Source organism: Lichenostomus cassidix, chromosome 24 (assembly GCF_008360975.1).
Source record: "Lichenostomus cassidix isolate B80296 chromosome 24, HeHo_3.0, whole genome shotgun sequence".
NCBI classification, from domain to species: Eukaryota; Metazoa; Chordata; class Aves; order Passeriformes; family Meliphagidae; genus Lichenostomus; species Lichenostomus cassidix.
In genome coordinates, this window is record NC_139504.1 from 432,167 (window position 1) to 452,257 (window position 20,091).

General features: G+C 44.3%; 1 protein-coding gene across 4 annotated transcripts in view; it reads left to right on the forward strand.

Annotated features, from left to right (window-relative positions):
• Window positions 1–20,091, forward strand: part of ARHGAP32 (Rho GTPase activating protein 32) — a 235,147-nt gene that overhangs the window by 99,618 nt on the left and 115,438 nt on the right. For 3 of the 4 annotated variants that reach the window (XM_085081967.1, XM_085081970.1, XM_085081965.1), the window contains exons 3-5: window positions 5,982–6,073; window positions 7,128–7,169; window positions 7,559–7,643. In XM_085081967.1, the coding sequence (XP_084938093.1) occupies window positions 5,982–6,073; window positions 7,128–7,169; window positions 7,559–7,643 (219 nt within the window). The remainder of the gene's footprint in view (window positions 1–5,981; window positions 6,074–7,127; window positions 7,170–7,558; window positions 7,644–20,091) is intronic. The other variant, XM_085081966.1, reaches the window with a different exon arrangement.

Consider the following 20,091-nt stretch of genomic DNA (forward strand, 5'->3'; position numbering starts at 1 on the left):
TTGGTATAACAAGCACATGTTTTTGTTTAAGATGGCATTGTCAGACCTGGGTACCTAAACAGGGTGTTGCTTCTTTAGTTTAAATATGTCCAAATATCTTAAGCAGCTCTGAAAAATGTAGTTGCAATGTGTTAAAGTGACAGCCATGCTGTATGAAAATACTTAGGAAATTAATTTGCTTCCACTAAACGAATCCATGGAAAGTGGTAACCTGAAGAATTTGAAAAATATTTGCATTTCCATCATATTGCCCCTGTACCTCTGACATTTTGGGGTGAATGTTGTCTCTTCATCCATTCCCATATATTTCTGCCATTCAAAACAGTGACCCAGTTGTTGCGTTGCTGTGCTCAGTACATCTTAATCCTTTTAGGGGTAAATGCTGCAGATTTGGGACCTTTCCTTTGGAGTTATTTGTACCGCTTGAACATGGTGACTTTGAGTTTAGTGAAGCATTTTCCCTTTCCTCTGTTGATTCATTTATTGTAGAGAGCCAGGGTAGTTGTTACAACATCTGAAGGAAGAGCAGGGAGAACTTTCTCTCCCTAGAGTGTATTAAAGGCTGTGGGGTCAAAGTTGAGATGGACCAAATTTCTTCCTTCCTTGTGCTCCAGGTGAATTCCTGGGCAGTAGTTCCTGAGAGCAGGACTGTGCTGATGGAGCCATCACCTTCCACCTGGCAGGGAGCAGGGATTTTTGTGGGACACTTTCTATTTAGTGCTGCAGAACAAACTCTGTGAAGAAGTTGATGCTGAGCCAGCTCTGTGTAATGAGTTGGTACCCAAAATCTGGGGTAGCTGTTGATGTCCTTGTACACGAACACCCACTTGAGGCCTCTTCATTCCTCCTCGTGCCAAGTGAAGAAATTACTGCTCCCTACAGAGTAATGACTTCTCCTGAAACAACATTTCTCTTCCCTACTGTTCTCCAGCAAAGAAGCAAAACTGCAACAAAGATTTGGGGTTCTTGAGAGCTCTGAAGTGGGTTTGGGTTTTTTTCCTCTCTTTGTATTTTTTCCCTCCAAGAAAATCAAGGGGAAATGAAGATGATGTAAAGGAAAGACTGTCATGGAAACCAAGCAGCATTTGGAATCAGCTCTGCTGTTTTTAGAAACAAGGCCATGTGCTGGTAGAATTCAGAGCAGTGTGGTCCCTCCAAACCGGTTTTGGTGAGAGACTGACAGTGGAAAGCGGAATAAATGTTAGTGCCTGTCTAATAATTATTCTTGTTTCTTAGCAAGTTATTTGTTATAGCTATTTATTGCTCCTGCCTTCAGAAGTCCCACCTGGATTGAGCCACTTGCTGAGGTGTATCTGTGGTGCCTCCTCAGGGATCTTTCTGTAGTCCTGTGGAAAACCAGCTATGAGATTACTCGTGGGATTCCAGGGTTTCTTGTACATCCCAGAGAAAATCTGAGGCAGCAGGAGCAGGGCTGTGGATTCTGCAGTGATTCAGTATTCTCCCCTGTTGAGGATACTGAGGTGGAAGCTTCATCATGTCATGTTCACTGGACTGTTGTGTTCAGTTTTACACGTATTTTCAGAATACTCTCTGCATGTGAGTGAGACAGGTTGACATGTTTTCTGATAAATGCAAGGAGACTTTTTAGGAGAAAATCCTTTCATATTATGCGGTGGAATTCTTAGATATAAATTATTTATGACTGAGGTTTTGTGTGCTAGAGAGCACATAGCTGAAGTTTTCTAAATCATGTCTATAAATAAGAAGACCAGAAATTTCAAATGCTTAAAGCTAAACAGCCTGATTTGTGAGAGCTCTCGTATTCCCAGGGAGTTTAGGAGCAGTGCTTCAACAGGGAAGGAAGCATGGCTGGGGAAGGATCTGGAGCAGCAGGAGCAGCTGAGGGAGCTGAGGAAGCTCAGCCTGGAGAAAAGGAGGCTCAGGGGGAAACTTCTGTCTCTGCACAACTCCTGACAGGAGGGGGCAGCCGGGGAGAAGCCAGGCTCTGCTCCCAGGGAACAGGGACAGGAGGAGAGGAAATGGCCTCAAAGTGTGCCAGGGGACATTCAGGTTGGCTATTGGGGAAAATTTCTTCCTGGAAAAGGCTGTCCAGCCCTGACACAGCTGCCCAGGGTGGGGGTGGAGTCACTGTCCCTGGAGTGTTTAAAAAACATGTGGCTGTGGAACCTTAGGACATGGTTCAGTAGTGAACATGGTGCTGGCAGTGGGTGATGGTCTTGATCTTAAAGGTCTTTCCCACCCTTAAGGGTTCTGTGATCCATGGGAGAGGCAGCAGGTGTTCTTCCTCCTCCCTAGAGGAAGGGTTTAGTGGGGTCTCCCTGCATGGCAATCCCTGCAGGTATCTGTGACAAACGACTGAGTTTCTGAAACCTTGTCTCAACTGCTACTGATACAAGTGAAGCTTTTGGGAGGAGAATTTCTTGGTTCAGGGGAAGCTGGTGGAGTGGTGTTGCTCCAAAGCCTTCCCTGCAAAGGTAAGAGACTGAGGATCCTGATAAGTCAATTCACTGTGTGTTGGGTTGAGCTCTAATTTGTTTACCAAGTTTTGGAACGGAGCAGATTGATACAGCAGTGACATTCAGCTGTGAAAATGGGACTAAGCCATTTGCATAAACAGATTTGCTCTGCAATTACCAGGTTTCCACAGCACAGTGATGCATAGAGAATGGGGATGTGGGAAGCCAGTGATGATGCCAGGTAGCTGATTTTCAGATGTAAATAATCCAACTGTTTCCAAATTATTTTTAAAATTAAATTACTGTGACACAAAGCACAAAAGATGACAAATCTCATTTGCAGGGTTTTGTTTGTGTTTCGAGGGGAGAGTAACCCAGGGTGACATGCTGCATGCCAAGTTTTGCATCAAAACAGGTGCAAAATAGTGAATAAAGTCAATTTTATGTAGCTGTGTATCTTTGGTTCGAATGGAAAGGAGCTGTAGTTATTTAGGAGTAGTACCATTTCTAAAATTGCAAAAAGTTTCTTTTTTGGTATCTGTCTCTTCAAGTTTTTTTCTGGTGTTGGTACCTCCTAATAAGGATTTGAGCTTGCACAAGTTCTGTGCCTTTACTTACCTCTCTGTGCTTTTGCCTCAGCTGTGAGCCATGGAGAGGTTGCTGTTCTGCAACAGAGCCCCTGGAGCTCACATCTAATTGGAGAAGCCCCCAGAGTTAATTACTGCCTTATATCTCATTGTCGTCCAGTTAACGGGATACAGAAAATGGGAGAGGCAGAAATCCAGCTCTATTTGGACGTAACTCCGCTGGGAAGGAGAGCATAATACAACTTTTCCAAGAGAGGTGCTGGCATTTCAGGCTCCTGGAGGTGTGAGTTTTGCCTACGCCGCTTTGAGTCAGATCCAGGGAGGTCTCTGCCCACTGCTGCAAACTGGCTTGAAGCCCACGTTTTCTGTCAGATTGTTTATCCATTTTTATATCCCACCAGCTCCTACTGCTGATGGAGAAGAAAAATTATTTTTCTTCCTACAGAAATTCTGTTCCTTAGAAAATTAAGCAAGCACATCCAGCTTGGCCTAAAAGCAGCTTATTGGAACAGCACGTTTATTCTTGTAATTAGTTATTTTCTTATGTAAAATACCTGTAAGGTTTATTAAACTGGTGATCTCTTAATGCTAAAATTCACGGTGAGACTCTCAAGTGTCCTGAAGTGATTGTGTGCTCAGTAAGTCAGTCAGCCCAGGGTAGGTTTATTTAAGTGGATAAATATTGTTCCTGTTTCCCTATGGTGAGTGGCTGTGCCTGTTGTGCAGAGCTGTGAGACAGTGGGGTTAGAGCACTGCTATGGTCAGGGCTGTGGAAGGTGTAGCTGCCGGAGTGAGTGACTTGGCCTCAGGTTTATTCAGTGATGCTCAAAAGGTGGAGCTCACCCAGAGTAGATTTTCAAACGCAGTGCTGGAAACACCAGGAACAGATGGATGCAGCTGCTGGTGGGTGCTCATCTCCTCAGAGCCAGGCTCATCCTGCAGCCCTGTGTCCAGGGCAGTGGGTGCTCCTGCAACCTGCTTGGCTTTGGCCAGGGGAGGCACCTTGATGATCAGAGGGGTGGAGCAGCTCAGCTGTGACGAGAGGCTGAGAGAATTGGGATTGTTCAGCTTGGAGAAGCAAAACTCCAGGGTGACCTAATTGTGGCCTGCCAAGGACCTGAAGGGGCTGAGAAGGAAGATGGAGAGAGACTTTGGACAAGGGCCTGGAGCGACAGGGGAGGGAATGGATTCAAACTGCCAGAGGGCAGGGTTAGATGGGATATTAGGAAGAAATCCTTCCCTGTGAGGGTGGGGAGGCCCTGGCACAGGTTGCCCAGAGAAACTGTGGCTTCCCCTGGATCCCTGGCAGCGTCTTCCTCCTCCCATTTCCAGGCTGGACAGGGCTTGGAGCAAGCTGGGATAGTGGAAGGTGTCACTGTCCATGGCAGGGGGTGGCACTGGATGATCTCTATGGTTCCTTCCAACCCAAATGATTCTGGGATTCTCCTCCCGTTGTCTGAAGCAGGGGAATGGACCTGAAGTACCAGAATGTCCCTGGTGACTGTAGCAGTACCCTCACGTGGACTCTCATGCTTGTAGCCTCGCCCCTGTGCCTGTCTGGTGTTCAGTGGGATGAATCCCTTCCTCTCTGGCACTGCTCTGGTTGATGAAAACAGGCAGGAGAATGCCACTGATGTGTTCACTGCAGCTCTTGGTGAGGTGGTGCTGCTCAGGTATGGGTGACTCATGTCAGGGTAAAGTGGGATTTTCAGGGAGGGGTGACAAAGATTGTCCTGGTGTTCATCCCACACGTGGGCTGCTAGCTTTGGTTGTGCTGGTCCAGCTGTGAAGTTTTGGGAGTGGAGACCAATTTTTCCAGTATTTCACACTGCAGGGTAAAGCTGTGTTCTGTTATCAGTCACAGCTTTGGGGTGGATCCATCTCTGTTCAGAGATCTTCTCCTGGACCAGTTTAGAACCTTTGGGACTGATGTGACATCAGGGTAATCACCTGTTTGCTCTTGTCATTAGAAAAGGGATTTGATGGAATACTTCTTGGTTCCAGGCCTGTAAGAGAAGAAACACTGAAGTGCCTTTCTTCCTCCTGGTTCAGCATTTACTCTTTGGGACACTATTCATGTTTTTAGTGCATTGTGTAAAGCAGAAAAAGCTCATTCTGGTGGTGTTGCCTGCATCACTGATGGGCAATCTCTGGCCAACATCAGTTGTTTTTCTCCTGCTCTGTGAAGTCTGTGCTGGTCTTGCTGTTTGATCACTGCTCTCTCCATAAAAGCCTCACTGAACCCCCTCATTCCTCTGGACCACAGTGGGAGAAACCCATGGAGCCAAGAGTTCGTGTCCCTTGTGATGGAGCATCCAACCACAGCAGAGCTCATGACTTAGGAAAAGGCAGCTGGAGAAAGGAGGGGATGGAAAAGTACGACAGAACAGCAAGGAGGGAGTTTGGAGTTCTGGCCTCACTGAAGTAAATGAATTTTAGTGATTAAGGAATTTTAATATCCTCGAGCACTTAAACCAATAGGTTCAAACATCTATTTTAGAAGTTCACCTCCCACATACAAGCAGATCTGTCATTAACTTGTTTTCCATTGTGTGAGCAATCCAGTTTCTTGCAGTGCCTCTGCCTGAGTCGAAATGCACAGATGTCTGGAAAATCAGGTACTTAATGAGGAGTCCAGGTATGGAGTTTAGGAATATCTATTTCACTCCCACCTCTGAAAATCTCTGCTTTAGAAACCAGAAGTAACAATGAATTAAAACCTGGATTTCACAGTTATACCACAGGTTTTAGCAAGGCTTGGGGCAGGAAGAAATTGTCACCTCCCTGATCCCAATCCCACGGGTCAGTTTTCCCTGGTAAAAAGGCAGAATTTACCCTGAGCACATCTGAGGTCTGTACTCCCATGCAGAGCAGAGGGGCTCCTGCTCAGCAGGCAGAGTCCAGAGCTTGCAGACACATTTTAACCTCCTTGCTTTTCCTGTCTCCTTCCCTGCAGGCCAGAGGTGCTGACATTCCGGACATCCCGGGGGAGCTGCCGCTCCGCTCCTGTGGCAGCACAGCCAGCATGAAAGTGAAGAATGTGAAAAAGTAAGAGCAGAGTTCTGTGATTTTCCTGTCTTTCCTGGGCTTCTAGTTTTGCTATGCTGAGTTTTAGCCGTTGTGCTGCAGGGCAGGGCATTCAGCAACTATTTGTGATGGTGTATCTTCAGCAGAGCAACCAAAATCCATGTGGAACAAAGGCAGTTTGAGCTACTGGAGCCTAAAACAGGGCGTGAGAGGTTTTATTGGCTCTCTCACCTCTTTATGGCTGTAGAAGCAAAGCTAGGTATAGTTTTGAACCTCACTCTTGCAGTGTTTTTAATTTTCTTTTGTGATTCTTCCTGAAAGTGATTAATTTAAAGAAACCCGCAATGGAATGTATATAGAGAAAAATCTCAAAAGAAGCCCAGGCAATATGTAAATGAGATAATTTTCCCTGTCTCCTTATGCTCTGGAAAGCTAAACCAGGACAAGTGGGTGGCCTACATGTATTTTTTATCTGATTTTTTTTCTCTTTTCTTCTTGCATTCTACCTTCTATAACTTCATTTGAATGGACTTTACACAGTTTTCCCTTCTAAGAGATATTTTTTATTCCCTGATCTCCCAGTTTTGTTTTGTTTTTTTTTTCCTGTGGGCTCATCCTGTATTTCTATCTCTGCTTGTCTCCCAGAGACTGTAAACCAAGTCACTATGCTTGCAGCAATCGGGATCAGAAATAATCAATATTATTTTGCAAAAAATGCTGACTTGAGGAGCAGAACTCCCCGAGATTGATGGATCTGAGCCTTCAGCTCACCCCTCTGGTGCTCTGCTGAGAGGGTGGCTCTTTGTTCCAGTGCTGAGCAGCCAGATGCTGCATCTCACTTCCCACTCGTATTCCCGTGGGAAGAGGGAGCTAGATAATGACAATCTCATTGGCTCACCACCAGGAATATCTATAGGGAGTCTCCAATAGCTTCAGCAGAAGCAGGAGTATGTTGCAGAGCCAGAGGAGCTCCCCAGCAGCTACCAGTGTGACTGGAGACACTTGGGAATAATTATGCCAAACTTTTGAATTTGCAAAAGGCAAAGGATAAACAGAGTTTGTTCTGCACCCTCAGATACATCCCCCCGGGACTGATGGGCTGTGATGCCTTTCACAGGTAAAGTTCTGCTTTCCTCTTGTCTTGTGTAAGGCTGTGGATGTGCATTTGTGAGGTGCAGCTGCTTGTCCCTGCTCCATGTCTGAAATCCTCCGGGATGTGGTGCTGCTGGAATGTCACACACACGGCTCTGTAGGGATGCAATGGGATGTGGTGCTGCTGGAATGTCACACATGGCTCTTTAGGGATGCAGTGAAAAAGCCACTTGGCATTTCAGCTTTCTTTTCTCATTCAGTTGCTTTCCCCACTGTTCGGGTGTATCACATCAACAAATCCCTGTGTTCCCTTGGCTTTAGAATGAGAAAGTTGTTATTTTGTATCAGTACCTGTGGTTTATCTCTGCTGAGTGGCGTGCATCCATCTCATGGTGTGCTCTTGGTGTGCTCCAGGTTATCCTTCACAAAGGGGCACTTCCCGAAGATGGCTGAGTGTGCACATTTCCACTATGAAAATGTGGACTTTGGCAACATACAGGTGAGTCTTGGATTTCTTTTATACACGAAACATCCTGTGTGTCCTGCCAGCTGACCTGGTGGGGAGGCATACAGGGACCTCCATTGAGGCTTATTTAGTTCGTTGCCAAATGTTTAGTGAAAAGAAGTTAAAGCTGTAGAGTCTTTATGTGGAATTGCTTCCATGTGCTGGGGCAGAATCTGCACTCAGTCATGTATGTGGAGCTCTCCTTTGAGCTTGGAGATGGTTTTATTTCGACTGCATTTGGCTGATGTCACTGTTTTACGACTGTATCAAACATTCAGTCTTGAGTCATCCGTAATCACCGCATGTGTATTTTTGGTTTGTGTGTGTGTGTGATTAAACAATTGTGTGAATGTATTTATGTAAATATAAATAAATCAAATTTACCCCTTCCCTTAGCTCTGCATTGTGCATTGCAGCAGCTGTGTCATCAAAATACCAGAAAGTGCTTGTCAGCCTCAGCTGCATTTCTGGAAGTGTGCAGGCTTTGCTCCTCTGTGATCCCTCCTTCAGGAATACAGGCAGAAGCATTTTCCAGGGTGGGCTGAGACCCAGGAGTTTCTCACCAGCAGGACACATTTTGTTCTGCACTTAGAGGAGCAGGAATGCCTCCAGCATCTGCCAGCCTTGTAGCCAAAAGAAGGTTACAACCTTTTTATTTGTAAAACATTTCCTGTAATACCGAGTGAATTATTTACAGCCTTTCGTGCTGCCGTACGTGACAGGTTTACAAGCAGAATTATGCAGATGGGTTTTTTCTCTGGTTCTGTAAAATTCCAGCTGGGAAGGAGCTTGGGTCCTGTTCAGGGCTGGGATGGGCTGTTGCTCACACTTGGTGGCTCTGGGTGGATTAGTTCTTATATGTGAGCTCTGCAGACAAGCACACACTGAGCAGAGCCAGGAACAAAATACTGGGCAAGAACTAGAGTGCAAAGAGCTCAGTTCCCATCGAGGGCTCTGGGAAATGGGCAAACAGGAGGAGTCCTCACTCTGCTGAAAACTGTTTATTTTCATTTTCTGTGTGTAGGAACAGTGTGAGTGGTCCACGTCCCTGCTTTCTGTCTCCTGGTAATTTGCTGATTTGACACAACTAATTTTTCAGTCATTCTAGAGAGAAGTATTATGCTGGAGCAGGTCTGTGTCCACACAGGTGTGGTTTTCTACATCCTTTGGTCCTCTGAGTTCTCCCTCCCATCATCCAGTCCTCTGAGTTCTCCCTCCCATCATCCAGGGATGTTCAGCACAATGTGCAGCTGGAGAGAGAACACAAGCTGTGCATGGCACATTGTATTGATGACCAATAATTAATTCTTTTGTGGGTTGAAGCATTTCCTGGGATGTTTTCAGGATGGCAGGGCAGACCTGCAGGGTTCTTTTTTGTGTTTGTGGAAGGCAAAAATAAAATCAGACAATACATCCGTTGCAGGTTTTCCTGAATCATGTTCTGGTGGGAAGTTCCAACAAGCAGGAGTGGTCTAGCACTTTTTGTGATGTCACTGCTGCTCCTACAGCTTTCCCTGCTCCTGCTCTGTGGTCCTGGCACAAACAGACCAGAGGCTGTAACCAGAGGAGGTCTGCCTGACAAAAAAATTGTGGAAGGATGTAGCACAGAAAATAAAAATTATTTTGGTTATTGAGTTGTAACTGGTTATCTCAGCCCTGTCCTGTTTTCTGTGTCTGGGCTGTGAAAGCAGGAAGAAAACAGGAGCTGGTGGCAACAAGAGAACTGTCATAAAATTGAGACTGTGTGTTGAGGGGTCAGTTCTCTGTTTCCACCACATCTGCCTCTGAAAAACCCTACGTGTTTAGCTATTTGTGTACCTAAAGCAAAATTTTTGCCTAAATAAGGTGAGTCGGGCCTTCTGTGCCTCTCGTTCCTTCCTTTTCCTTAGCAACGTTTCTGATAAATCCCTACAGTGTCAGGACATTTTTATATGATGAAGAATCTCTTTGAGAACAAGAGCTTTGCTGCTGAAATGCAAAAAGATAAAGCATTGCAGCACTTCCTTAGAATACCAGTATTAATGGTAAAATAAATGAAAGCTGTTAATACAACAGCAGTATTAGTTTGGTGATTTAAAAATAGGTTCACATAGGGTTCATGCATTTTAATCAAGTTGGAGGCTCCTTTGTGCTCCCAAGGTAGAGCAGGGAATAGCAGTGGGCTGGAGTGACAGGAAGTGACAGCTTGGCACCTAATAGAGAATTACTGAGTTGCATCTGAGGGGTGGTGGGTGTAAACAGCTTTCAAAATCTATTCACTGTTAGAAATTTGCATAGTAGAAATACAGTATTATCTGTCCGTGTCAGGAATTGTGTAATGCTGTCTATTAACAGCTTGGCCAAATTTCAGGTTGTTTTGTAACGTTTATGTCACTTATAATATGGTCTCATGGTGCAGGAGGTATTAATAGCCTGGCATTTCACCTCATGAGATCATTTTAAATTAACTTGCTGGGAGGTATAAAAAGGGATTTATTCTCTTCTTATCCTTGCACCATGCTAGTGAGGCTGGGTGCATTTTGGGGGGCTTTTTCTCTTCAGAAATGTCCTGCTGTGCTGCTTCCAAAGCACTCTCTTACCCATACCTGTGCTGGCAGCCAGGCACGTGTGGCATCCCAGGAAATTGCTGGTTACCAGGCAAAGGCAGTGATGTCAAAGCTGTACCTACAGGTTAAGCCTCACAGATTGCATCAGTGCCCAAAATTCACTGGAATTTTGCTGAAGTACCTTCTGTTCATTGCTGCATTTATTTTAAGGGCTGCATCACTGATTTTTAATTTATAATGAAAAGCCAGGCTCTGCCTCATAGATGTGACATGGGATAAATGTTCAGAACTGTGGTTCAGTCTCTTCATGGTCTCCCAACGAGATGCAATGTTTCTTTTCAATTTACCTTTTTCTTAATTTAGCTTCTCAGTTTACATAAAATACAAGGGATCTCCTCTCTAACTTTTTTGACCTGGTTCTCACTCATTGAACACATTGGTGGTAAGTCTACATAAAAATCTCTGTACATGTGGAAGGTGATTTCCAAGTGGTTAAATTGCATTTGTGCAGAAGTCTGTAATTGCACCTGTGAAATTATGAAAATACACACTGGCCAACACCAGCACTTTGCATGTAGCAAGTGCAAACTTTGTTTTATATCTGTTGGTTTTCTGTCAGATTTATGAATCAATTACTGAAAAGAACTTAATAAGACTGTGTGGGAACCTACTGAGGCAGCTTCAAATTCACCAAGTTTAAAAATGTGAGATAGAGTCCCTTCTCCTTTTGTTTGCATTAAGAATGTATTCTCTACTGAGACAGAGTTAAATATATTTTATAATTTAAGAAGATACTAATGTAATCCAGTAACTAGATGCTAAAAAAGTCTGCCAGGTCTCTAGGAGAGTTTGGACAATGCCGTCAGGGATGGTTGGGGTGTCCTGTGCAGGGCTGGGCATTGGACTGGATGATCCTGGTGGTCTCTCCCAACCCAGGATATTCTGTGATTCTATGAAATATGCTTTTACTTTTACTTAGTGCTATATGCCATTAATGTAAACAGGGGAAATAGTGATTAGGAATTCCTTAAATAGCTACTTCCTGCCAGGAATAAATACTCTGTTCCTCACTTGAAAGAATTAAGACATTATCTTCAGCTGAGCAGGTTTTGGTAATGGAATATGGAGAGCTGATCAGCTCCATGCTTCCCAGATAATATTCTTTCCTTCCTCAAAAGCCATTTGCTCAAGGAAAGTGCTGTAATGCATATTCATATCACTTCAGCATCTTGCATTTGACACAGAATTATCGCTTCAAACAGCACAATCTCTATATTTGCCTTGCTGTATCTGCCTTCTAAAAATAAATCCGCGTGGAAGCAGGACTGGGTTACAGATGCTCTCCTTATCAGCACAGCCTTGGCAGGGCAGTGGCAGGAATTGTGTTATCAGTGGTAAAGGAAGTATTTGAGGCAGAATCACTTCCGCCTGCGCAGGCATCAGCTGCCAGGAATTCCTGTCAGGAATTGTGTGCTGTGGGAATGCCTCTGCAGTGCTCCAGCCAAGCTGATGAGCTGCCTCCAGCAGCAGCTGGGCTTTGCCCCTGGAATTGGATGTTCCTGTCATGCCTTTGGAGTCAGAAACATTGCAAAGAGCAGCTCAGTCCTTCTGTGCCTACTGTCAGCAAAGCCTGCTGAGAAGATCCTTTTCGGGGTCATCTTCTTTTGGTTTGCTTTTTTTTCTTTCATTTAGTGATATTCCAGGAAAGGGGGAACATGGGGGCAATGTGCTTGTGAAGGAGTCTCTGTAATCTTTTTCCTAAAATGGATTGCAAAGGAAACAAAATTGGTAAAGCCGACCATATGCCCTTGGCTGGTGTTAACTGGGGTAGTTTCAGGTGCCACAACTAAAGGGAGTCTTGTGCGTGAGCTGGAAGCAACAGGGATGGGGCTGCTCCCTGCTCCATGTCTGCCTGAGGTGGGACCGCCTAGCTTGGATCTCCCTCCATCAGGGATTTGATCCCAAGTATTCTCAGTGCCTGCAGAGCAGGAAGGCTTGTCCCCAGCTCTTCTGTGGGCACAATGCTTTCAGTGCATGGCAGTCAGGAGCAGCATGAGCAGCTCCAGCCTGCAGTATAATTTATCCCACTCATTTATGAAGTGTTTAGGAAGGAAAAAATACTGATTTTTAAAGGCAAAACATAAACCAGCAGTTACCCGCCTCAGTCCCTCTGAAAGATGCAAGTTCTTAGTAAAAAGCATAAAAATTGGCCTGAATTTTGGTGTGTTTTGGGGCTTTGAAAGACAATTTTGCTGTGTTTTGCTTTGTCTTTATGAGCATTTAAATGAGATGCAGACCCAGATTATGTGTGAAGAGAACCCCCTTTTCAGTCCTCCATCTTTGGATGCTGTTAATCTCCTCCCAGAATTACCTGGCTGGATTCTGATATGTTCCCCTTCTTTAAACCGAGGACTTCCCCTCCCATTCCCTGTCTTTTCCATGTGATTTCTTTCCTATTGCCTTCCAAAGTGGTGTTGGGGATGTTGCAAGGGCTGTTTTAAAGACATGGGTATATAAAAACAACTGTTCAGTGTAGGTGGAAACTGCCTCTATTAATTTAATAATTCCAGCCACAACTCCCTGAAAATTGGCACAGCCTCCTGCCAAGATCAACAAATTTAAAAAATTTGGAGTCTCCGGGCCAAGCTTTTTGCTGCCAAAGGAGTTAGGAAAGTATTCGAGTAAGTTCACCTCAGTTTTTGGATGCTGCTGTTTCCTGGTCTTGCTTCCAACTTGCCACAAGCTCCTCAGAAAAATTCTGCCCTGGAACGAGATCACATTTGTGAAATTCCAGGTTTCCTGTTTTTTTTCCCTGGTGAAATGGGAAGAAAACCTGTGTGGGTTCTGACGTGGAAGGATAACTTTAAATGTGGAGCTGTGACTCTGATCCATAGGGCAGGAGGGACATCCAGGCTGGTGTTCCTGTGTGGATTTACTGCTGAATCATTCTGAAGGTGTTTTACACACTTTGCTCCCTTTGGCTGACTGTTCTGAAATCAATACTTCATCTTTTGTTATAAAGGAAAAGGTAATTTGGCTGGCATTGCTCAGCTGGCTGCTCATAGAATGGCCTTCCACAGGGACAGTGTATTTCCCTGGATTTATTTATTGTGATCAGCTCTGTCTGATTACATCTATGTTCTTTATTTTAAAAAGATGCTCATGAAGCTGCACCAATGGAAGGGTGGGCTAGAACCCACAAAGAAGTGTTATAAGCAAATGAGATTTTTACCTGTTGATTCAGTACAACAGGTATTTTGGGGGCTTTTTTACCTTCTTCTTTTTCTCCTGTATTTTTTATGAGTTTATAGGGAATAATCCATATCTCCACAGGAGAACAGACCCATTTGGGATAGAAAACAGGGACCTCCTGCAGGAATCCAGCTTATTTTCCCTTCCTCAGCATTTACCACTGGAAATGCAGCAAGCTTGTCTGTGGAATTGTAGGGTTTTTGATGCATTGTGGCTATTTGGTGGCATGAGTAAATCTTCAAGTGGCTGTAATAAGCCCAGCTGTTATTCTGACATTGACTTCCTGCTATTTGCCAGCCCCACAAATCATCTTTATTAACATGTTGCAGGAAAATGTTAAAATTGGTTTAATTAGTAACTGGAACAGAGTTGTGTTGGAAAAATTTTCTTCCCTGTGGTTTAATGACCTGAAAAAAACTGGAAAGCTGTATTATACATATAATTAAAATACGTTATAAACTTGAAAAGGTTCTGTGGGCTCCAGAAGAATAATCCCTGTTTCGACAGTGTCTGAAGGAAGATTAAATCCCTTCTGTTTCTGTCTGTAGCCAGCCATCCTGTTAGCAGGAATGGTGTTAAAATTCAGCATAATATTGGGCTCATGGATCTGCCTGCATGCCAGGCTAGAATGATTTAATAACTGCCTTGTAGATATGATCCCTGAGATTTACAGGAGCAGGGCTCTGTGTTTTCCCTCCCGTGGAAGTTTGTCAAGCCAGAGGATGTATGAGCTGTAAAACCAGACTTCCCTGGGAACATTCCCATCCTGTGTTTAAACTGTACCTACAGAAAGGGCAGTTTGTTTACACCCTGCTCAGGTGCCAGAGTTTGGAGGGTTGATGACAGAGTTGGCAGCTCAGGGGCAGCAAGTCAGGCTGGGGGTGTAAAATGTTCATTCATTAGCTCAGCTTTCCCTGGGGTGTGTGCCCTGCCCTGCGCTAGGAATGTTTCCGTTCATTCCCTGCTGAAGGAGCACGGCTGGGATAACTGACACAGGGAGGGATGGATGGGATTTTGGGAGAAATTCCTCCCTGTGAGGGTGGGGAGGCCCTAGCACAGGTTGCTCAGAGAAGCTGTGGCTGCCCCATCCCTAGGAGGTGTCCAAGACCACGTTGGACAGGGCTTGGAGCAGCCTGGGACAGTGGAAGGTGTCCCTGCCCATGGCAGGGGTGGAATGAGATGAGCTTTTGGTTGCTGTCCCTTCTGGGATTCTGTAATTCTGTGTCTCTAGTATATAGCCTGATCCTGCAACATTTGTTGACTGTCTTGGCCTTGGCACCTCTTTCTGCTCAAGGTTTGAGCACACCAGCTGTGCTCCACCTGTGTGTCCAGGTGTGCTCTGTGTCCTGAACCTTGTGACCATTTCCTCATGGTGGTTCCGTGATCTGGTTTCCAGGCAATTTCCAGTCTTGGAACATCAGCACTGCTTCACTCAGAACTACAGGGTCACACTGTGGTGTGATGAGCTCAGGGTTGTTCTCCCAGTATAAAATCAGGGAAGAGCTGGTTGAACGTCAAGGACAAGCCTGGCACTGCCCTGTCCCATGCCCAGCTGTCCTGTGGGGAGGGTGAAGCACTTGGGCTCCTGGTGTTTGGATGCTCCATGTGGAAGTGTTTGCTGTGCTGTTCCAGGGCTCTGGATGTGCAGCTGCACAGGGATCACAGAGGGTGTTTCTACATCTGCTGAGCTGAGACCACATTTTTGTTTGTTTCATTTGCAGCAGAGAGATTTGGGCAGAAGTTTTCATGTGAGCATAAACATTCCCAAGAGTCTGGATTCAGGCAGATTCCTTTTTCAAAGGACAAACAGGCAGACAGGCACACACTCCCCCCTCGCGGACTGTTGGATGTCTGGAAGGCATTTGGAAAAGTTTGTGGGCTTTGATGGGTTTGTTATTTTGTCCCTTGCTATGGGTGAGAGCAGAAGGTGGAGGCTCCTGTTTCCCTGTCCTGCAGGCAAGGCACTGACCCTCGGCTCTCCTGAGCATCCAGAGCAGAGAGCTCTTTGATCTCCACTCAGGATTACAAAGGTATCAATTACTTCCTCTGGCTTGTCATTTCTGGCCATTTTCTCAGCAGAACCTGCAAACTCAGGCTGCTGTTTTCTTGGCAAAACAGCATCAAAGGAAAAGGGAATGCTTCCATTACATGTGGATGTTTTTTTACTGTTGGCTCTGAAAATCAAATACCTAAATGGACAAGCATGTGATGCTCTCACTGCGTCTTCCAGACTCCCTCCCCTGAAGCTTAACTTCCTTTATCTCTTAAAACAGAGTCAACAAACTTTGATTCTACTGAGCAATTCTTCTTTCCACCCTACCAGATAAGTAAAAGTAACATTAATAAAAACTTGCTCTGGGGCATATTTTTAAGGTGCAAGATATTCCCTACCACCTGAATTTCTTCCTTTCAAATAGTTCATTTCCCAGAAGCAGCTTTTATGAGAAGCTTGTTTAGATCTGTGCAGAGATGTTTCAAACTCCATCAGATATTTTTTGGAGGCTCAGGGCTTGGTTTGGGGGTTGCAGTCAGAGCTGACATCTCTGACTGCAGAGTGAGCTTTTGGCAACATCACACTCAGAATTATGTCAGTAATAATTTAGATGGAAGATGGTTCCTTAAGAGACACCCACAAGTGTGGTATTATATGAGTTGGAAATAAAAACACATAGTACCATAGATGTTATATATGTTCAGAATCCTTGAACATGCCTTAAAATTAATTCTGTTCTTTTGGAAAATGGATGAAACTTACAAATACGCTTATAAACCAAACTGACCAGAAAAATGCACTTCTTGGGGAGGTGGCATTGCCTGGTCCTGCCAGTTTACATTTAGATCCCAACAGAAATTGTTCTGATTTGCCTTGCAGTGCAGCTGTGTAATTGCTCCGTGCAGTGTTTAAGTGTGGACCTTATTTATTGCAAATATGACATGTCAAAGCATTCAGCCTTTAAAAGAACTGATATTGGACCAGCTTCCCATTTACCAGCTTGAAGTTCAATGATCAAAACATCTTCTGTTATTTTTCCAGCTTGAGCCCAGGAATTCACTTTGCAATGCTCTTAAATTATTTAATAATTCTTTATCTGCTAGGTCCTGCAATAATTGTAGGTGTAGCAGTGCTGGAATGGTCAGGGAACCCACTAGGAACTGGAGCCTTGGGGCACAAAGGATGTGCATGAAAGGAAGGGAATGTCATGTCAGGACAAGGATGCTGCCTTGCTGAGGTGAGGGGAGCTCAGGATTATTGAGGCTTAATAAAAGGTGTGAGGCTTGAGAAGCCTCAGCGCTGGTTCAGAGTCCCCTGGCTCAGGATTTGATTTAGTGTTGTGCTTTGCCATTTGCTTTCAAATTAAATAAAAGCTGGCTTGGGTTTGGAAGCTCTTTGTGGAGGAGTGAGTTCTTAGGCTGGTGCACCTTGAATTATTGATGGGTCTTAGCAGGAACACTGAGCTCTGATGGGCACTTTGAATACACCCTGGACAGCTGTTTCCCCTGGTCCCTCATCCCTTTGAACTCTTTTAAGCCTCCCTGTATCCCTCAATTTCCAGCTGCATTCCACTTAGTGGAGTTCAAAGGCAGCAGAGGATAGTGCAGAGCTGCTGGGGTCGATTCTGACCAGAGGCGCAGAGAGGCTTTGGTCCAGGAGTCCTGCTTTCCTGTCCCAGCTGGCTTGAACTGTTCAGGCCTATCCACTGTCATAAAGATGCAGAACTTTGGCCATTAATCAGCTTACTCAGAGAGGCTGGAAAATAATGATCCAAATTTGTCATTTATGATTTTAAGATAACCCAGGGGAGAGGAAAAACTTGGATTTTTAACAACAAAATACCCCCGTGCTCTTATAATTCTTTGTAGTGCATCATATGGACGAATGGTTTAGTTTCCTACTGTAAAAGCAATTAAGATGTGGATGATGTGTTTTCTGTTAGGATTATGAGTGTCTGTGTCTTGCAAGTCATGATGATCACAGTAAGGATGAATCAGAGTAAGGATAAAACAGCCCCTGTAAACCAAACTGTATCTGCAACAGTAACAATAATAATAAGTTGAATTGCCTGCAGAATAAATAACAAATCTGGATGACAGCACTTTCTACACAGGCCCTGTTCTGTGAGGTTTGTAGGCTGTGTGTGTGTGTGCTCCAGTGTTTCACAGCAGTTTGTTCACATTTAAATGTGCTTGGCCTCATGGCTGAAGGTGGTTTGAGCGGCAGCAAGGGCTGGACCATTTTACATCCTTTGTGTGCTCATTTAGACAAGTTATTGTATCAGTGTTTGCTGTAGAGGAATGCTTATTTTACACAGAACTGCTGGTAATTCATTATTTCATTATTTTGTCTGGGAAATTACTAGGTTATTAGTACCAAGCTTAATTGAAATGTCAATAATTAGCAAGCAAAATAAGGGTTTAAATGTCTCATTTGTCCACAGTGTGGAGCAGCTTGGGCGCTTGTTCTGGAAAAGTTCTGTTTTTCCATAGAATCACGGAATATCCTGAGTTGGAAGTGACCCCCAGGGATTGTCAGGTCTAACTCCTGTCCCTGTCCTGGTTTGTGAAGCAGAGCTGTCTTCTGTGAGGTCCCAAATACGTCATTGTGACCACTAATTGCCTTGTCTGGTGATTTAAGGGCTCAGTCATTTAACTTGTGTTAATGAGCATCTTTGGTTAATGAGTCCCACTCCCTGTGACAGCAGTGTCAGCCCAGGTGACTCCAGGGTGCTGTCCCAGGTTGGGTTATGCCATCACTCTTGTCCCCGTGCTCGTGTGTTTAAACACTGACAAGAATTCAATCCCAGAGAGCCTTTTGGCTTGAAAAGTGCAGAAATCGGGACCAGGGCAGGGCTGCAGGGGAGTGCCTCCTGAGGAGAACAGGAGCTTCCGAAGAGTGCATTGCACAGGGGCAGGGTTACACCAAGCCCTTTGGAGAGTGAATTAAATGTTTAAAAGCCAAAAAACCAATTCCTATTGCAGTGAGAAGCTCTTGGGTAGATTCCACGACATGAACCTGTTTCCAGTGTGACCCAAGTTGTTCACAACCAACCTTCCCTGAACTGTCATCTGGGAAATTTAAAGGTTAAAATATTCTTTTCATATTTCTACTATTTTATCTCCTGCCTCTGGCATTTTGGCAGAATTTTCTAAATTTAAAGTGAAAACAGAACTAGAGATCTGTCTGTGACGCTTTATGCAGTTAACCCTGTAACTCTTCAAGTCCATCCTCTGGAGGTTTTTAACACTTCAGGTCCATCCTCTGGACAGAACCAATTAAGATTTTGACACATATATCAAAAAACCAAGACACTGATTATGAACTACTTCACAAAATTAAAGCTCATTCTATTTATTGAGGGTTTCCAAGATAATTTCTTTAATACCATTAATTTCAGGCATTTTGCTGTGCTGTTCTTGCTGCCCTTCACTGAGTCAACATACAGAAGCTGCATTTTTTTATCTGTGAAAGCATTTTTCTTCCTTCCCTGGGATTTTGGATTCATACATGATGTAGTGCTTTTGCACAGGACATAGATAACCTGTGACAGGAAAATAACAGGGTAATTGCTGGGTGTACGTGTGTTCTGGAAGGTACAGCTCCATGTTTTCCAGCTGGCCTGTCTGTGAGCTTGCTGTACATTTATATGTAACCCCTGGAAAGAAGCCAGCACTGATGAAGTGTTCACAGTGTGGAGTGTCAGGGAATGTTGGAGGTTGGATGGCACAGTGTTCCTGCCTTCAGGAGAGTCTGATTTTTCCTTACTCCGAAGTGTGTTGTACCCCACTGACTGGCTGCGAGTCCTTGCTAGGGCTTACTTAGTGAACTAAGATCATCACTTCTAGGCAAAATTTAGCAGGAATCTGGCTTTGGCATCTTGTGACTGACAAGAAAAGCTCTAAAAAACCCTACCAAAAGCCTTCACTTTTTGGTAATCAGAAGGTTAAAATTAATATTGCAGAGCAAGGGATGCTTTTCATTGCAGTGTCATGAGTTTGATGTCCCTGGACTGACACAGAGTCAATGAGGTTGGAAAGACCTCCCAGATCATCAGGACCAACCATAGACGATCGAATCTAGTTTTTCCGCCACAGGGTCTCTAAGAAATAGTATCACTGAGTCATAGAATGAGATAAAACATTGTGGGGATTAAAAATTGCAAAATAAGTCTCACTTTTCCTTAGGGATTTTTCTGTGCAATCCCTTAAGTGTACAAGTGCCTTCAAGGCTTTCTCAACCAGAGTGAAGAAACTTGTTTGTTTAAAGAAACTTGAGTTTCTCCCATAATTGCTTAAGACCTAAGATTTCAACATTATCATTTCAACCTCTTTTCCCAACTCATTTCTTTTCAGAACTGAAAATCAGAACAGTGGTGTCAATTGTTTTATTCTTAATGGCTGAGTTAGAGCAACTTTGTGTTTGCTGGGAAGTGCCTTTTGCCAGAATTAGAGAGGCTGGAACATTATACATCAACCATTAGGGAATTTTTGAGTCTTATGGAGCCTCAGATGAAACATCTCAGTTTCAGTATCTTCGTAGAGATTTCCTCAATTAAGTTGAGATAAAATGAAACCCAAGCTCTCATTTTAGGACTTGTATTGGTGCCTATTTGGACCTCTACCAAGGTTTCGGCATCTCTGTTTTGGTA